The sequence below is a fragment of the Lethenteron reissneri genome, chromosome 25 (assembly GCF_015708825.2).
Source record: "Lethenteron reissneri isolate LAM-NWPU_2019-01 chromosome 25, ASM1570882v1, whole genome shotgun sequence".
NCBI lineage: Eukaryota > Metazoa > Chordata > Hyperoartia > Petromyzontiformes > Petromyzontidae > Lethenteron > Lethenteron reissneri.
The window spans coordinates 12,724,666-12,741,113 of NC_083803.1; the positions used below are offsets into that span (position 1 = coordinate 12,724,666).

General features: G+C 42.8%; 1 protein-coding gene across 2 annotated transcripts in view; it reads left to right on the forward strand.

The window, feature by feature from the left end:
- Positions 1 to 16,448, forward strand: part of LOC133347252 (calpain-1 catalytic subunit-like) — a 68,707-nt gene that overhangs the window by 43,826 nt on the left and 8,433 nt on the right. For both annotated transcript variants that reach the window (XM_061559364.1, XM_061559365.1), the window contains 4 exons: positions 391 to 427; positions 3,147 to 3,224; positions 8,967 to 9,024; positions 14,599 to 14,663. In XM_061559364.1, coding sequence (XP_061415348.1) covers positions 391 to 427; positions 3,147 to 3,224; positions 8,967 to 9,024; positions 14,599 to 14,663 — 238 coding nt within the window. The remainder of the gene's footprint in view (positions 1 to 390; positions 428 to 3,146; positions 3,225 to 8,966; positions 9,025 to 14,598; positions 14,664 to 16,448) is intronic.

Sequence of the window (16,448 nt, forward strand, 5' to 3'; positions counted from 1 at the left end):
ACTGTAATTAAAGTTTGCTTTCGTAATAACGACAACAATCACGACTGTAATTGGTAGGTCCTCTGCGCAACTGGAATGAGTAGTTTCTCCCCCTTACGGGTGAAACTGAACAAAAGAGCACCACGCGGGAGGGCAACACAGTTCTGTCGGCTAGGGAAGGCCAATATTCAGAGGCGCCTTCAAGCAGGTCAGAGGAGATGCTTTGAACAAACGTATTGAGAGTAGAAACTCCGGGCATCTGTATAAGCCAGGTGTATGGTCACACTGAAAGCATTGCTACACGAAGAGGCTTCCTGGGTTGGACACTCGCTCAAACATTCACAGGACAGATGGTCCTGGGAACAGTGCCCAGCTCCAACGATCATAACCACTGCTTTTGTTTCCCAACAGAGAGTCGGACGACAGAATTGGTGCCAACATTGAAGAGGTGGGGGTTCTGTGTTATCTCTTCGTGTGATGAATATGCTTTGTAATGTTTGGAACAATGGTGTTGTTTACAATGGTATAGTTTAAAATGTATGGAAAAATAGCAATATGTGGTCTGTATTCAACTGCGATTCGTCCGTCCTATGAGTGAACTGAATTCTGGAAATAGAGATAAGGATTGCCAAATATTCGAGTATAGGGACAATTTGACTTGCGTAAACAATTCCCATATGACAGTGTGTCCATAAGCAAGATTCAAATGAATTCTGTGCTGTTGGTGGCCCTGGGCCAGTGGTAAGGAATCAGGATTTTGACCTCTTAGGAACTTAAATGCTCCAGCATTACATAGCATCACATCTCCATCATTCCAATGTCCAGCTGTAGTTATTTTCTTTCTTAGCTTAGGAAGCCCCGCTGATGACAGCTGTCCCTGTGTGTGGAAACGGTGAAGGAGCACAGGCCTGGAAGCGATCATTCGTTTGTCAGTAGGTTATTCGAGTTAAGTCATTTGCGAGTAATTTGACCGTGACGAGTCTCTTTGGGCCTACTCTAATTTAACGTCCGCTGATGCGGAGGGCGCGTATATTTGAACGGACCGACAGTAATATCCGGGGGCATTGGCAAACGCAATTCCACTCAGCCACCTCACTAATGTTCTGGATTCCTATGGAGCAAGCGGCAAGTATTTTTGTATCAACCTCAAAGGGATGGTGCCCTATGTCAACCTCCATCTGGAATTTGACCTGCCTCACTTCCAATCGATGCACAGCATAATTGAATCAAAATTAATGTGCGCATTTGTACCGCTGAGTTGATTTGCTTTTTTTCATCAAACATCACAAATTAATCATGTCTGGCTTTCACAGATTACATAGTATGTACATAAACACTATGAAATGTGTATGCAAAATGTATATATGTACTATTTCAGTCATGTCCCAATTAGCTTATCTCTCGTACTGATATTTTAGTTTTAGTTTTTACACTGCGAAGACAAGTCATCCGGATAATTGGATGTAAAACAGGTCTACTGGTAATAGTGGTGTAATTAACTTGATATACATGTGCAGCACATTTATTAACATCCAGTTGTTTATAGTCAAGACGGAAATATTTTTTTAAATGTATGTCCTATGGATAGATCTCGGTTCTAATTTCACTTTTGCTACCATCTCTCTTTTCCACCCATATGCCCTCTGTGCCCCGACCGCCCCCCCCCCCTCCTCGTGTGTCTCATTAGCCTTTCCGAGATGCAAAAATAGATGCCAAAGACCTTGGTTTATGCATGTACAAATGATAAAAAACAGTCAGCCTGTTAGTGGTCGACTTTGATACGAGGGTTGCCATCTCTCCTGGTTTTCCCATGATTGTCCTCTTTTTGAGACAGCTATCCTGTATTATATATGGCAGTCTTCCCAGGACATTAGAATCCCTGCGTTTTGTCAGCTGCATAATAAGCCAACATATTCTTGGTTCTTTCGGTAAAATCACGTAGAAGGGAAATAATAAAGTTATATAAATATAAAACTATAATTAATTCATCACCTCATACGTGACTTTACCGAAAGAACCAAGAATATGAATCCCTGCAGTCACGAAAGCTTTAAATCAAAATGAGCCACCACTTAAGACAACGCATTCACGTGGAGTACTCCCCTCTCCTGCTATTAGAAGATTGTATTCTTCCCATGATATGTCCCTGGTGTTTTGTTCCTTGCAAGTTGTGGCCCTAATTGCTGCCGTGTTGTCGCTGAGCACATTACTTATCAGATTATTAAAAGTGAAAGCAGGGTTGAACCTGGATAGTGTTCGGATCAACAAACACCACCATGCAGAGCAGGTTTTATACGATGTGGGGCAGCATTGAGGGAAGTGCAGCAAAATCCATTGTTGTACTCTACTTCTTTGCTCCCTTCCTTGTCTCCGCCAACCCACACTGACCATCGTGGTAGAGTATGGTCACACATCCTCCATGACCCGCGTGGCGTGGGAAGGCCCTCACTTTGAGGTGTATTGACATAAAGGTTGCTGTACATGTACACATGTACACAGGTACATGTACTGCACCTTGGTTTCTCTACCGATAACTCGGGGTCACCAAAGGAGATTTGAACATTGCCAAATGTTCTGTTGTGCATGGAGACATTGCCTATATATTTTCTAAATCCAATTAACAGATGCTCATAGCACTAAAGGGATTTTTTAATGCATAATTTAATCACCTCATATTGACAATGGTTTTCCCATGAATAGGCTGGCCTCCGCTATAAGAAAACGCTGATCTGATATACTGTAAAACAAAGAACGTTGATAAAATAAAAAAAACTAAAGTTACGGCCTTTTTTCAACCACTGCTGGATGAACAACTGCTGCGCCGATGGCAGGGGACGTTTGGCCATATTGACTCTACGCAGCTCAGAGCGGATTGGTGAAGTGTGCAGAGACCTAGGACCGGTTCGGATACCACTCGCCACCGATGTTAGCCGTGGCCAGGCATCGAACTCAGATTTCCGCGTTCATGGCGCTGACTCGCGAACCGCCGCGACATCTCATTGCCCCCACCGATCGGTGACCGCGCTGTAATTTCCAACTCTCAACGTTTGCGTCTCCGTGGGAACCCTTTCCGCCATCATCACGAGGTCCCCCGTACGAAAGTGGTGGTGTTGTGTTTTTGTTGCACGATAGACTGTCCACCTGTGTGTCCTGTGCTGGCGGTGCAGCCCAGCATGCCCGTGGAGTTGGTGGAGACGGACGAGGACCGGAGGTTTACACAGGTCTTCAAGAAGCTGGCCGGCGAGGTGGGTACATCGCACTTAAAGAGGAGACCGCGCGGACCCGAGACCTGTTCCTCTTCTCATCTGCCTGCAACTGTTTTCTCCGTACCCCACCCCTTGTTTGTAGTTAATTTCTGTAAAGTCATGTTTCTTCCCTCGCCACACTAAATTTCCTTTTAAATCCACCTTGGCAGTAGTGTTGTTTTTCTCTCCCTTGTTTCGTTGGCGAGATGTCAATGACCTCGCCTGGTATGCAGGGGGTCGTGGATTCGATCCCGACCCTGTCACCCGCTGTATATTTGGAGGATTGCACGTTCTCCTCCCCGTGGTCGCGTGGATCTTTCTCCGGGTCCTCCGCCTTTCCCCTCTACGTTTAGAAACATGTCCTTAGAGTATTTGGCTGCTGGAGATGTCCATATGATAATCCACTTTGTTGAGCTGTCATTTGTGGCCAGGTCGCTTCTGAAAAAGAGCCATACAGCTCAGTAGGCCTTACCTGGTAAAATAAAAAAATATTTTTTAATAGTTTAGACTCCATGACACACATGTTCAGCAATTTGCATTGTGGTCACATTCACATGCTTTAGAAATGCACGTTATTTTGTAGATTTGGTGCTGGATACAATGATTACACAACTGCATGAGCTGTTACAGTGCCTACAGAGCCCTGTAGATGAAAGCCGAGTATTATGGTTTTTCATAGTCGTGTGCTTTTCCCAGGCTCTGGTTGATAGTAAGTGTTCAATGGTAGAAACCCTTTAATAAATCCAGCTTACTGACATGCTTGGTTGGCCTGTAAAATGTACACTTATTCCCCCCCCCCCCCCCCCCCACAATCTTTATGAATAATATATGTACAGTTTGTGTGGTAGGAGAATAATGGGTCCGTATATATCTCCAGTTCCGTTTTTGCCTCCTTTTTCAAGAGAAGATTGATTGAGGCACCATTCCATGGCCGAGGCATTACATCTCTGTACTAAAGTTTTCGTAACTTGGTCCAATAATTCTGTTTCAACAGCTGGTCCTGCTTTTTTGACAATTGAGAAACTTCACAAAGAGGGCACCAGAGTTAGACTTTGTTTCATTCAAATAGGAATGGAACAAACCTAACGTTCAGAAAGTTGGCCAATCAAAATTAAATAATTGTTTTAAAGATGACTAGAAAACACAGCTATATTTATATCTAGGTCAGTTACAGAAAGCAGATTTGGATCAACATGATGAAACAAAATGAGTGGATTTGGGCAGGACACATATCCAGTAAGGATAATAAGGAGTCGGCAAGCCTGATGACTGAATGCCAGCCAAATTGAGCAGTGAGCTTGGTTCAGGTGCGGGGATGAAATCAATTGTGGCATTGCAAGCCTGTGAGGGACAGTTAAGGTGTGGGGTAGGCCTTCATCCATCGGTGGCTAGACCATGGCTGGCAATGATGTTGGGAAGCAATGTGCTGCTATCACTTGCCTTAAATAAATAATGATGTCTCTTTTGTTGGAGATAATCTGCATGACTTGGTATGGTCACAGGCCGGACAGCCCAAGCGTGCTGCTACATCTACTGTGTCCGAACAGTCTGGTTGCTAATTAAAGTCGGCCAGGAAAGCAACGCTCAAAGACATGATGAGCCTGCAGCCTTGACCTTGCTGACTTCCAGCCACTCATCGCATCTGCTGCTTAATCGTCGCCATGTAGAGAGTGTTTTTTTAATAAACGCTGCTTCGCCACTCTGAGCACAGCGACACATTTCGCGTCCCGAATTCCAATATCGTGTCATGGCAGTAGGGAGGGGTGTGGGCCCCCACACAAAGTGTTTTGCTTAGCTAAAAATCGTATTCCGTTTAACGCCAGGTGAGCGTTTCTGAATGGAGAGTAATTAAAACGGCGTGCACCAAGCTGGAAGTGAAAAAATTAAACAAACAAAAAGATCCACCAATGTATTTTTGACACGGTGTTCCAGGAGGTGTTTTAAATTGCATACGAAGTATGTTAACTTCGGGTTAAATGTAAAAATACAGCCCTGCAATTTCTCGTTCAAGAGCCTCCACTATACCTATACCCTCTCTTGAGGGAGCTGTCTTTGGCCTTACTCTGCCAGACATACACACAGTCCTACTGACAACACATTGGGCCAAGTACAGCTGCACTAAAAGTTCAGGTGGAAAGTTCAAACTGTGGTTGACTCGGCCACATTAGCCTGCGTTGAATAGAATGGCTTCTGCTTGGTAGAAGTCAACGGCAGTTGTCATTTGTATTTGATGGCTCAGGACCTCCACCAAAGGAGATGAAGCAACACGCAGACACGTTGACGTTTGACTTGTTAGGGGTTGATTGCACTCCCGTGTATTGTAGTCATTGCTGACAGTCAGAGTCTAACGAGTGGGTGGGGTGGCGAAGTGGCATTTATTTTGGTCGCTAGAATTCAAAATTTTGGACACGTAAAACAAACTAATTGAAGTTGACGTAAGTATTCGTCACATTCTTTAATTGCTAATTATACCAATTCTAATTTTAGTCACTCTCGCTAGAATAATTAACTTTCACACTTAGAAAATACGTCCACAAACATCATTAATGCCGAGTTAGAATGTAATTGTAATTGTTGCTACTTGTAATTAGAGGTTACTGTTAACGTGACTTAAACTTGCAAGTGATTGCGTGTGTAACTGGCAGCGTCTTGGCTTGAGTAGGAGAATGCAGTCACACGACGTGCTTCGCTATCTTCGGGTTAAATGTGACGAAAGTTAACAATGCTTGTGATGTTTATTATTTTTTAAAGGTGACATGCAATGCTGAGTACATTGCATCATGAGCACCATTCCTCTCATCGTTGAGGGTTTATATAACACTGCGGGCTTACCTTGGCAGTTTGTAGAACAATAACACCTCTGGTTCAATCTTTGCGATGTAAATCTCAACTGTGATTCTCGGTTTTTTTGTTGTCGTTAAGCAACATCCTCACGAATGTACCCGTAAGACGAACGCACGCTGCCTTGTTACTTTAACCCCCATGTGCAGCGGGTTAATTTGCCGCTGTCACCCTTCTTGTTCGGGTAATTCCCAGGTGGGAATGGCAAGAATTGGTTAGTGTTTCCATAAAAACACACACACACAGGCCCTTCAACAAAGGGTCTGGTGGATCCTGAGCGTTATTTCTCCTTGAAGCTCAATATTCAACCGAAATGCACGTTGCCTCAGCCATTTGTAAACGAGCGGTGATTGTAAAAAACAGGAGACATCTCTCTCTCACTTGAGTGGGAATAGGCAAGAGGTTAGAGTGACACGCCGTGCACAAATCTGCCTCTGTGTGCTTGTGCATTGTCCCATTTGCATGTCAGTCGCAAAAGTATTTCAAACGAGGGTGCTTGCAACATTAGCCAAATGCCAGTGAGACCGTCGGCTCCATTATATTAGGAAGTCAATGCATGAATTAGTTTAAATAGTGCTCGTTTAAATAGATTTTTGTAAGTGTGTGTGTATTCTGTTGACCCCACGACTCGTCTTAAACCATTCTCAACTGCATGCATTGTCACTTATTTACTTGAGAGCAGGTCCCACATTTGGTTTCAGGAGACCATTTGGGAGTATTGTTTGGCAGTGTATGTTGAGCCGAGATTGTGTAGCCTCATTGTGTGGTTACCGATGCTCACATTATAGGCTTAAACACACAATGTGCTGCTTCAAATATACAGTACGAAAACGCACAGAGATTTTTTTCCTACTCTGTGTTTATTTTCTGAGTGTATGATGATGGCTGGGTGACACTATGGTTGGAGTTCTAAACCAACAATTGAAAGATTGGTTTATGGGGTTGACAGCCCACCATTCCCTCTAGGGTCTATGGGCTGTCATGTCACAATTTGTCGAGGTAACGCATCTCAACAGACTTAGCTGTTTAAAATAAAGAGTACTTAGTAATGGAGTGTATTGAGAAATCTGAACAATCATACTGTATTTGTTTTTGGGTTGTACCACATGTTGTTCGGCATGCCATCCGACGTTAACTGCATGTCCATTGACTGAAAGGGGTATCCATCGTTTTCGCTCGATTATATATAGGAACTCCTCTACTTACGAACACCCGACTTACGAACTTTCAGAGATACGAACAAATCTGTCTATCCAGTTGCCTGTTCGGACCGTGAGACATAAGTTCAACCGCCGCGCAATAGATGGCGGTGGTTATTCGGTGTCAAGCACCGGCTTGTTTTGAGTCTCAGGACCCAAACACTAAGAGGTTTACTAAGGTGTCGGCAGCTGCTCACGATGCTATTGCCTGTTACAAGTTGATTTATGAAGAGAAGAAGAGAGCAAGTGTGCAGACATCTCCTGGTAAGTTTTTCAAGAGAGTAGAGAGGAAACACGAGCACCAAAGGGAATCCACATCTACATCTGCAGAACATGAAGAACCAGTGGCATCTACAGCTGCAGCACATAAAGAACCAGCGGCATCTTCATCTGCAGAGCATGAAGAACCAGGGGCATCTACATCTGCAGAACATAAAGAACCAGTGGCATCTACATCTGCAGAAAATGACGAACCAGTGGCATCTACATCTAAAGGAGATTATAAAACGTTTAAATCCATTCCCCGTGTTTAGTGTACATGCCGTACAACATGTTTGGAATCGACAGGAGTAAATTTGGACTTGCGAACAAATCGACTTAAAAACAGACCTCTGGAGCATACCTCGTTCATAAGTAGAGGAGTCCCTATAATGTTTCCAGCTGCTGCTGGTGTTTGTTGTAAGCCAGCCGATGTTACTTATTCATTTATAAATGCTTAACAACATTGGCTGATCTCTGAGCCAATTGGGCCACCTCTGGAAAGCTGAATTTGACAATGAAGGGCAGAATACCAACGTTTCTGAAGAATAAAGTTTTCAATCATTGCGTATTGCCATTTATTCCTTATTTGTTACAAACGTCGCTACACGGGCAAAGAAAATGGAACAAGAGATTAAACATGCACGAAGAAGTGTGGGGAGGTGCATGATCAGAATGACACTGACATGCCAAGGGATGCTTGTACTTTAGGAAACGAATTCAAATCTACTGAAGAAAAGTAAGTGGCCTTGGACGGGATACATCGTTGGAGAAGGGTCATTGTCCGGAACCTCACCTGTTATATTTGTTTTTCTTGTTAGGGCCACAGAGTTATTGACGAACGTGTTGTATTATTAAATCCTTTATATTAAGTTCACTTGCGTGCTTGCTTGCGCGCTTACGACCGTGCAAATCTTTCGGTCGTTTTTTAACCCACTTCCCGTGATCCAATCGAGCTGACATTTTGCACACAGACTCGTTGTGCGTGACAATTTATGTTCGTCAAAATTTTTTTCCACTTTTTAGGAATTTTTTTTTTCATATTTAAAAATGAAACTCTTACTCAAGAAAAACAGAAATGAATAATAAAATAAAACCGATGCCACGCATAAAAAGGATTTATAGTGAAAAACTTTGTTTTTACGGGTTAATATTTTCTCATATGTGCTTGTGCACCAGAATCACAATTGTTCTTTTTTTAAATAATTGAACAAACGTCGGATCACGTAAATGGTGAACGCAGACGGGCCAGGGCGCTTGGGGAACACTGCCCTCTTCTTCACCACACGAGTTTCAGAAACCCTGCTAGATGCTTGCACTACTAATTCGTTCTGCGCTTCAGACTCTTTCTGTAATGGGCGCGCCAGTAGGGCATGTTCTGGCCCCATGCCGCCATGCCTGCCCTCATCGTCGTTCGCCCGCCCCCGGTTGTCTTGTCTCACAGGACATGGAGATCAGCCCCAGGGAACTGCAGGACCTCTTAAACAAAGTTACTGCCAAACGTGAGTTTACCGATGCATCCTTTTTCTAAACGTTACGCAATATATCTCACAGCACGGTGCCAAGCTGACTGCTGGAAATATCAGATTTGTTTTGCGCGGATTGACCTTTACTTTCCCGCGGCCCCAGCAGAGATGCCAGAGATGAATGCCGTCGTGAAATGCTCTGACCTATTTTGTCTGGATTTTCGATGACTTTATTTCAGTTACAACTGCTAAATTATTTAAATAGGTCACGCGGTTATCTTTAATCCAGATTGGCAATATATATATGCTGTCACCTTGTGAGAGATATGGTGTCGAAATATAATGAATCATTGATATTGTTTTACTTACTCGATGGCTACAAGCATAGCAGTATGAATTATAATATTTACAAGTGTGCAAATGCTCCGGTAATTTCTGTCTTTTGACACCCAACCCCATGCACATTAAATATTTAATTCTCCACAGGGAACAGAAGTTGCAATAAATTTTTCTAATTAGTAAATTACATTTAAATTCTATGGCCATGTGGACACGGTGATTAGATCAGCCGACTCACAAATCTGAAGGATGAGAGTTAAAATTCCATCCGGCATTTTGACTCACTTCATCGTCCCATCTGGGGTCAACACTTTGTGGTCAATCAACATTGCTAGTCCTCATGGTTAAACTGCCACCCACCATAGGAATGTAGAATTTGCACCACCTACTCGGGGTGATTTGCAGAGATGATCACCAGCCTGGGCTCATTTTATGTGGAAGCCATTTTGACTTTGTTATTTTGATATGAGCAATATGACGTAATTTGAACAACCATTGGGCATCTCATAATTTACAGAGTTGATAGATCGGCTGTGAACCCCGTGACATCTCCTGGGCATTGTGCCAGTCACAAGTTTCAGAAAATACCTCGCTGAAATTTTTTAGCCGTTTCAGTGTCTACACTGCATTTGGGCGGAATGTTGGCACAGTGGTAAGCACGCTGCACGATTGAATCCGGCGACCTGAGTACGACTCCCGATTGCGGCAAACAGCAGTGGCGAACGACATCTGAACTGGTCCTGGATCGCCAAGCATGGTCAAACGACTCTCATGATCGACACGGCATGGGGATGCCTTCATCCAGCAGTGGATTAACAAAGTACTGTAAATGATGAGAAATATATTATAATTGTTCTCACGGTATAAAACATTGCAAGTAAAAGTGATTTCCATCTCTTCAAAATATTATATGTCGAGCTCATTTAAACTTAATAAATAACAGCACAATATAATGATTATAACATGTTTTATTTGCATCGGTTGCCACTACTGCTGCTGGTCTCACGATAACCGACGATCTAATCCCCCTTTTTTGGACACATTAACAAATGTTTATAAATGAGAAAAAAAACATCGTCACGTGAATCAATGGATGTGCAAAAGAACAGAAAACCTGGCTTTGAATCTCAATTGAAGGGTGATGCCAGGCTGCCAGTACCTGCTTCTTTTTAAAAAACATACTCATTGCTGCTTCGTAAAAACGATGTACATCCTCGTGCCAAAATGTTGGCCGATAAACATGTACACCACCCATGTCCATGGCCAGAATGGTAATCAATGGTGAGAAACGGCCGTTGGCGTGGTTACAATTTCATGGTCGCACCATTCACACCCGTCGCGGTGGCAACAAAGTTTATATATCTCATTGGCCCCAAAATGTATAATTCATGTATTTCAATTCGGTGTCCTTTATTTGAACACGATATAGCGCGTTTTTTTATTTAACATTTGGATGTGGCTTTAAATAATTGATATATTTCACAGCCCCGTATGATTCTTTAGTTGTTTGGAAATTTAAATAATTTGCATGTGTGAGGGGGGGGGGGGAATGGACGTGCATTTTTTAATTGCCTGTACGAATCCTCTTTTCCTTGGGATTGTTCCGCTTGTTGCTGTGCATTTGGTGCTGTGTTATACAATCGTGCACGTTGTGCATCTGCAATATTGGAATATATGCAATTAGCATACTGCAGCGCTACTAATTTGTGCGAAACTGTTTGCAGGGCAAAGTTGACAGATTTTTTAAATGAATGGATTCTCAAAGCTGTAATCATGTTGTTGCACTATATATGGTAGGTCATGCATGCTGGTTAGCTTTGTGGCTAATGTGTTTGGGTCTAAATCAGAAGTTTTCAAGTTCATATCTTGGTTGGGGGTCAACTTAGCCTATCATCTCTTCATGGTAGATAAAATTAGTACCCACTTGAGGTAGCTGGATGGCGCCAAGAGCAGATTTCTGAACGAACGCTACTGAGATTCAGCATTCAATTGTGATTAAACTGAGTTATCAAGTGTAGTAATTTGATGGTCTCATCCAGGTCACCAATGACTACACATTAAGTTTCAGTCTTTAATTAATTTGGCTAAATTTCACCTCTAATAATTAAAAAATATCGGATTAACTATCGTGCAAAAAACACTACTCTGCAGCAGGGTGGGCAAGAATGTGTGAACCACAGGTAGTTAAAATAAATTTGAGAAATAGTTACATGATATCTGCTTCTGTATGTGTTTTCTAACAGAGAGATTTGTACTGCTCTGAGAGATATCTAAATTTGATTGTTTTGTATCATGAGGTGACACTGATTCCACAGTCGGGATAACGTGGCAAATCGTTAGTGGTCATCCAGTGGACAAATTGGCACTCATCATGAATGGTCATCTGCCACCCCATATTTCATTTGAGTGAAATGCCTAAAGTGAACATGACCCCAACTACAGTACAGCAACAACATTTTTCAAAATAATAACATTAGAACATTTCTTCCATAGTAATCCATTGAAAGCATTGAAAATTTGTCATTGTTAATCAGTAGGCTCTTACCTGCTTCAATGAAAGAAAAGCGATTTTTTTAAATTCCAGCAGCAAGGAGGTGTTTAGGATGGCTGCATAGCTATTTAAGGACTGCGGACTTTACCGTGACTTTTCAATCCTTCGCAAGGTGCTCCTAAGGAGAGTGAGACAGATGGACAGTGGCGGCTCCTGCAAAATCTCTCAGGGGGGGCAAATGTCTGGATGATTGATAAGGATAAGGTCCACCCATGCAATGGATAAATTAACAGCTTAAGCATGTAAAGGCAACTTCACTTCTTTAATATTAATGAAAAATAAAGTGACTCTTACAATACATCTTGTTTGTTTCTATACTCACTATTAATACAATTCACTCAGTTTATTTTATTAAAGATTCCACTAGGTGGCGACAAATAATATTGTTGGATGAAACGTGCTTACGTATGATGACGTAAGCACGTTAGTGCGAGCCCTCCCGGAAGCCATAGAGAATGCATTGCAGCGCCCGCCGTTCGAAAAAAATCATCTTTGAATGTAAGTCTATGGGAACACTCTGGGCGATTCTCAGCCGGAGTGAAATCGCCCAAAAAGAGGCGGTACTCCACAGAACGTGACATGACGCTGATTGGACTATATCCAGAGGCACAGTAACGGCTAGCATAGCTCTGTGGTTGAATGAGATTGTTAATGTGATTGAAAAAGTCCCTTTCACACATTGGTGGGGCGTCGCCCAATCGCCCTAATGAAGAAACCGCCCCTGCAGATGGATATCATTGCCACCTTTGGTAGGGTTGATCGCTTCGACTCTGGAGGGAAGTTATGGGCAATGCTTTCAAGGAAAAGATCCCTGTGTGTTTTTTTATAATGTTCGCGGAGTCACAAACTATTGCCGCATGTGGTACCTTGTAATAATATTGCGAGTTCATATGTGTCCATATGGGATAACTCACTTTTCAGGTTGCGATAGATGTAAACGTATTTCTGTGATGCTTTCAATGTTAGAATTGTATTGCAAGTTGAATGTGGATGGATTTTTGTTTCGCAAAAATTGTAATGTTTGTGGGTGTCATAACAGCCAATTCTTAAAATGCACGTACATTATCTGCATAAAATTCACTATCATTTTCATATTAATAAAAAAATAAACAACCGCAATTCCAATTGGCTATTGTAATTGCTGATGTGTAGAAATCTATACGGTTTAGGTGAGTCTGATGTATTTATTTCACAAAAAGTATTCATCACTCAACACAGCGTTTCATTCTGACTCGGACATTCCAAGAATTACGTCCACTGCAATCACACAAGCCTGCATAACTACTAAACATTATGGGCAGAATATTGCTTCCCCCTTTTAAAAATTGAAATATTTGCATTACATCTTATTCTATCAATGCTAAAGAGTGCAAGCTTAATTGAAACCGCTTGTATATTTCATAGTCAACTCCATGTACTTATTACGCTTCGGTACCAGATTGGCATCAGTATAATCGATGTGCGTGTGGGGAGTGGCGGCGCAGTCATCGACGCACTACCCACTGGACTTGGCAGCCTGTGTTCAATTCCTGGCCACGGTTAACATCATTTGGCGAGTGGTATCTAAACTGGTCTTGGGCTCCCCCGCCCATTGACGGATCCACACTGACCAGAGTGACTCAGTGTCGTCAAGCAACCTCCGCAACTGACATGGTGTGGGGAGGCCTTAATCCAGCGGTGGATTGACAAAGGGCTGCTGCTGATGATGAAGATGATGAACTATGCCATTGAGGCTCAATTGATTGGCATGTTATGCATGTGCCTCGTAAAACAACATCACATTGCACGTGCTTGTTTCGACATCATGCGTATGACCAGTTCAAGTGTGGCCTAAGGTATTATCGCAATGGTGCACACTATGATTGTACGACACCTATCGTTGATCATTGACTACGTATAAATATGATCTTATTGTACATTATATGTACATGCAAATATTTTAAACCGCTCAAGCATATGCCCTTATACCTAAGTGTTGACAAAGCTGCGAATGAACACACGGAGTCGTGTTTATTATTTAGTTAAGCGGTATGCATTTCACGCTCTTCGTGTAATGTGAGGCAAATGGTATCAACACAGCACAGCATTCACTGCGACGAAGCAAGCTATCTAGTTGTCTGGTTTAAATAGGTTTCACGGAATACACCTAAAAAATATGATCAATCCTGGTATCTCTGGCGCAATTTATATGTACATCCACACTATTATCTCGTGCTGTATTTTTACAATGCTTTGTTACCGCGTGTAATTCACAATCATTTCGGCAATTTTTCTTCAGCCCGCCGCTGCTCTTATGGGGGTAGGGGGGGGTGGATGGCGGTCCAAATTAACGTGAATAACGGCGACACGTCTGCAATTATAGATATGCCAAGGGTTTTGCTGGCCAAAGATGATGGGTTTGTGGTGGCGTTTGTGTGTGTGCGACAGTGTAGCGATTCGCGCTCTGCACTATGAGCCCGGCGACCCGAGTTCGATTCCCGCTCACCAGCGACGATTATCTGAACCAGTCCTGGGCCTCCCCTAGTGTCTACTCGGCCTCAAATGAGTACCTGCTGCGGTGTGTAAACATCACCACTGGGGGAGACAAAGACGGCCGGGCGTGGTGCTGGCGTACCCACCCCCTCCCGTGCCGTGCCAGCTCTCATAGGTGCTCGCTAACAGCACTTTCCACAACAGCATGTTGAGGCTATACGGGGGATCTTTGTCTTTGTGTGGGCCAGATGGCGAGCTCAAGTCCGACGGATTCAGCTTGTACGCCTGCCAGAGCATGGTTGCCCTCATGGATGTATCCTTTGGCGACTGTAATTGGTTTATGTGAACATTAATCCTCCTATTTTTCCTGCAGTGGACGTGTCGCTAAATTGCATCTCTTGGCTTGCGTGCCACAAGCCGGGGAAATGTCTTGTTTTCCCAAACGGATGCCCTTTCACACCGATGTTTGGAGAATCGATCGCTTAATTAATAGCTTGCCCATGTAACTGAACCTGAATGGGAAAAAACTCCTGCTTGTGTTAACCAATTCCTTTCCAAAGCTTTTGTGGGAAAAGCCTCGGTATGTTCAAGTTCAAGTTCATTTATTAGGTATAGCCCTGTGAGCCATTCGGCTCTTGAATCGGGTGCAACCGCAACAAACAAAAAACAAAAACATGAACAAAAAACATCTTAAAGTGAATATGTGCGTTCAGTGACATTGAAATTTGTGAAAGGGCTTAGGTGGTTGCGCTGACAAAGTGGTTTGTATGTGTGTCCAACTTCTTTTGCACCGTACGTAGCCAACCGCGCTAATCGGAGGTGCGGGGGAAGGACAACAAACTCAACACAACAATCAGTTCTGAGGGAATGTTGCGAACCCGGCGGCCTGAGTTTCATTGCTGGCCCGTGACTTAACTTCAGTGGCATATTGATGTCTGGACTAATCCTGGGCATTCCCCTTCAATAACTGGCACTGAGGAGCAGAGTAAAGTAAGGTCACACAAACCCCCCTTGACTCAATCCAGCGGCGAATTGACAAAAAGCTATTAATTAAAATGCTATTGTCATTTTTAAAAAATATGAGTTTAACACGTAGGCTTTCACGACCGATATCATCCATAATATAGGTTTTTTTGGGTTAGATCGTGTAAATATCAATGTGTAGTTAAACCTGCAACCACCCGACACAGCCAACTAGTAAGGTTTGTCACGTGAACAGAACGTGGCCAATTCGTTACTAGTCCAGCACACCGGTGTGTTGGAGAGCCAAGCCACAACATTAAATGTCACTGTCCGCCTGATGAAGCTAGTTGTAATTACTGGCGAAAAGTCGTACTCAGATTGTAAATGTTGTGGATTTGCTCTCCAACACACCGGTGTGCTGTACTAGTAACGAATTGGCACGTGCTGTTCACGTGACAAACCTTACTAATTGGCTGTGTCGGGTGGTGGCAGGTTTAACGACACATTTATATTTACACGATCTAACCCGGATAAAAGTATCGTGACATTTTTTTACTCCTCTCATTGTCATCTGCCAGTCAGTTCTTGAAGTAATTTGTGAATTGAAATGCGAATTGTCCAGCAAAGTCTCAACTGAGTTTACATATATTTCCTGCTTGGGTTGTTTATAAATTATAAAATGTTCTTGTATACGGCCAGAAAATAGCTCACACACACACAGGGGAGAACGGTCAACTATGATTAATACAACTGATTTCAGGTGCTGTGACCTATTTTCATTGTGTTTTTCTGACAGCAAAAATTTAAAGATACTGCACAGCTATTTTTCAGCCCTGGATAAAGTTTTCCCCATGCTGTGTAATAAAAGATGCTGAAGGATTATATTTCAAATAAATTCAAGAACAAATTCCAGTTTTTGGTAAGGTCTTGTGGTCTAACCCAAAAAAGGTAACTTTGAATTATAATATTGGCTAAGATAAGCGATTGTACTTGAGTTTAAGTCACATATCCCTGATCTACCACATACAGAATAGGACGTATGTTGTTCTGTGTTTGATTAAAAGTACACTGAATCCTGCAATGTACTTTTAATTGTTACAAGTGACTGGGGAAATTCCTCAGAGCTGCTATTGTC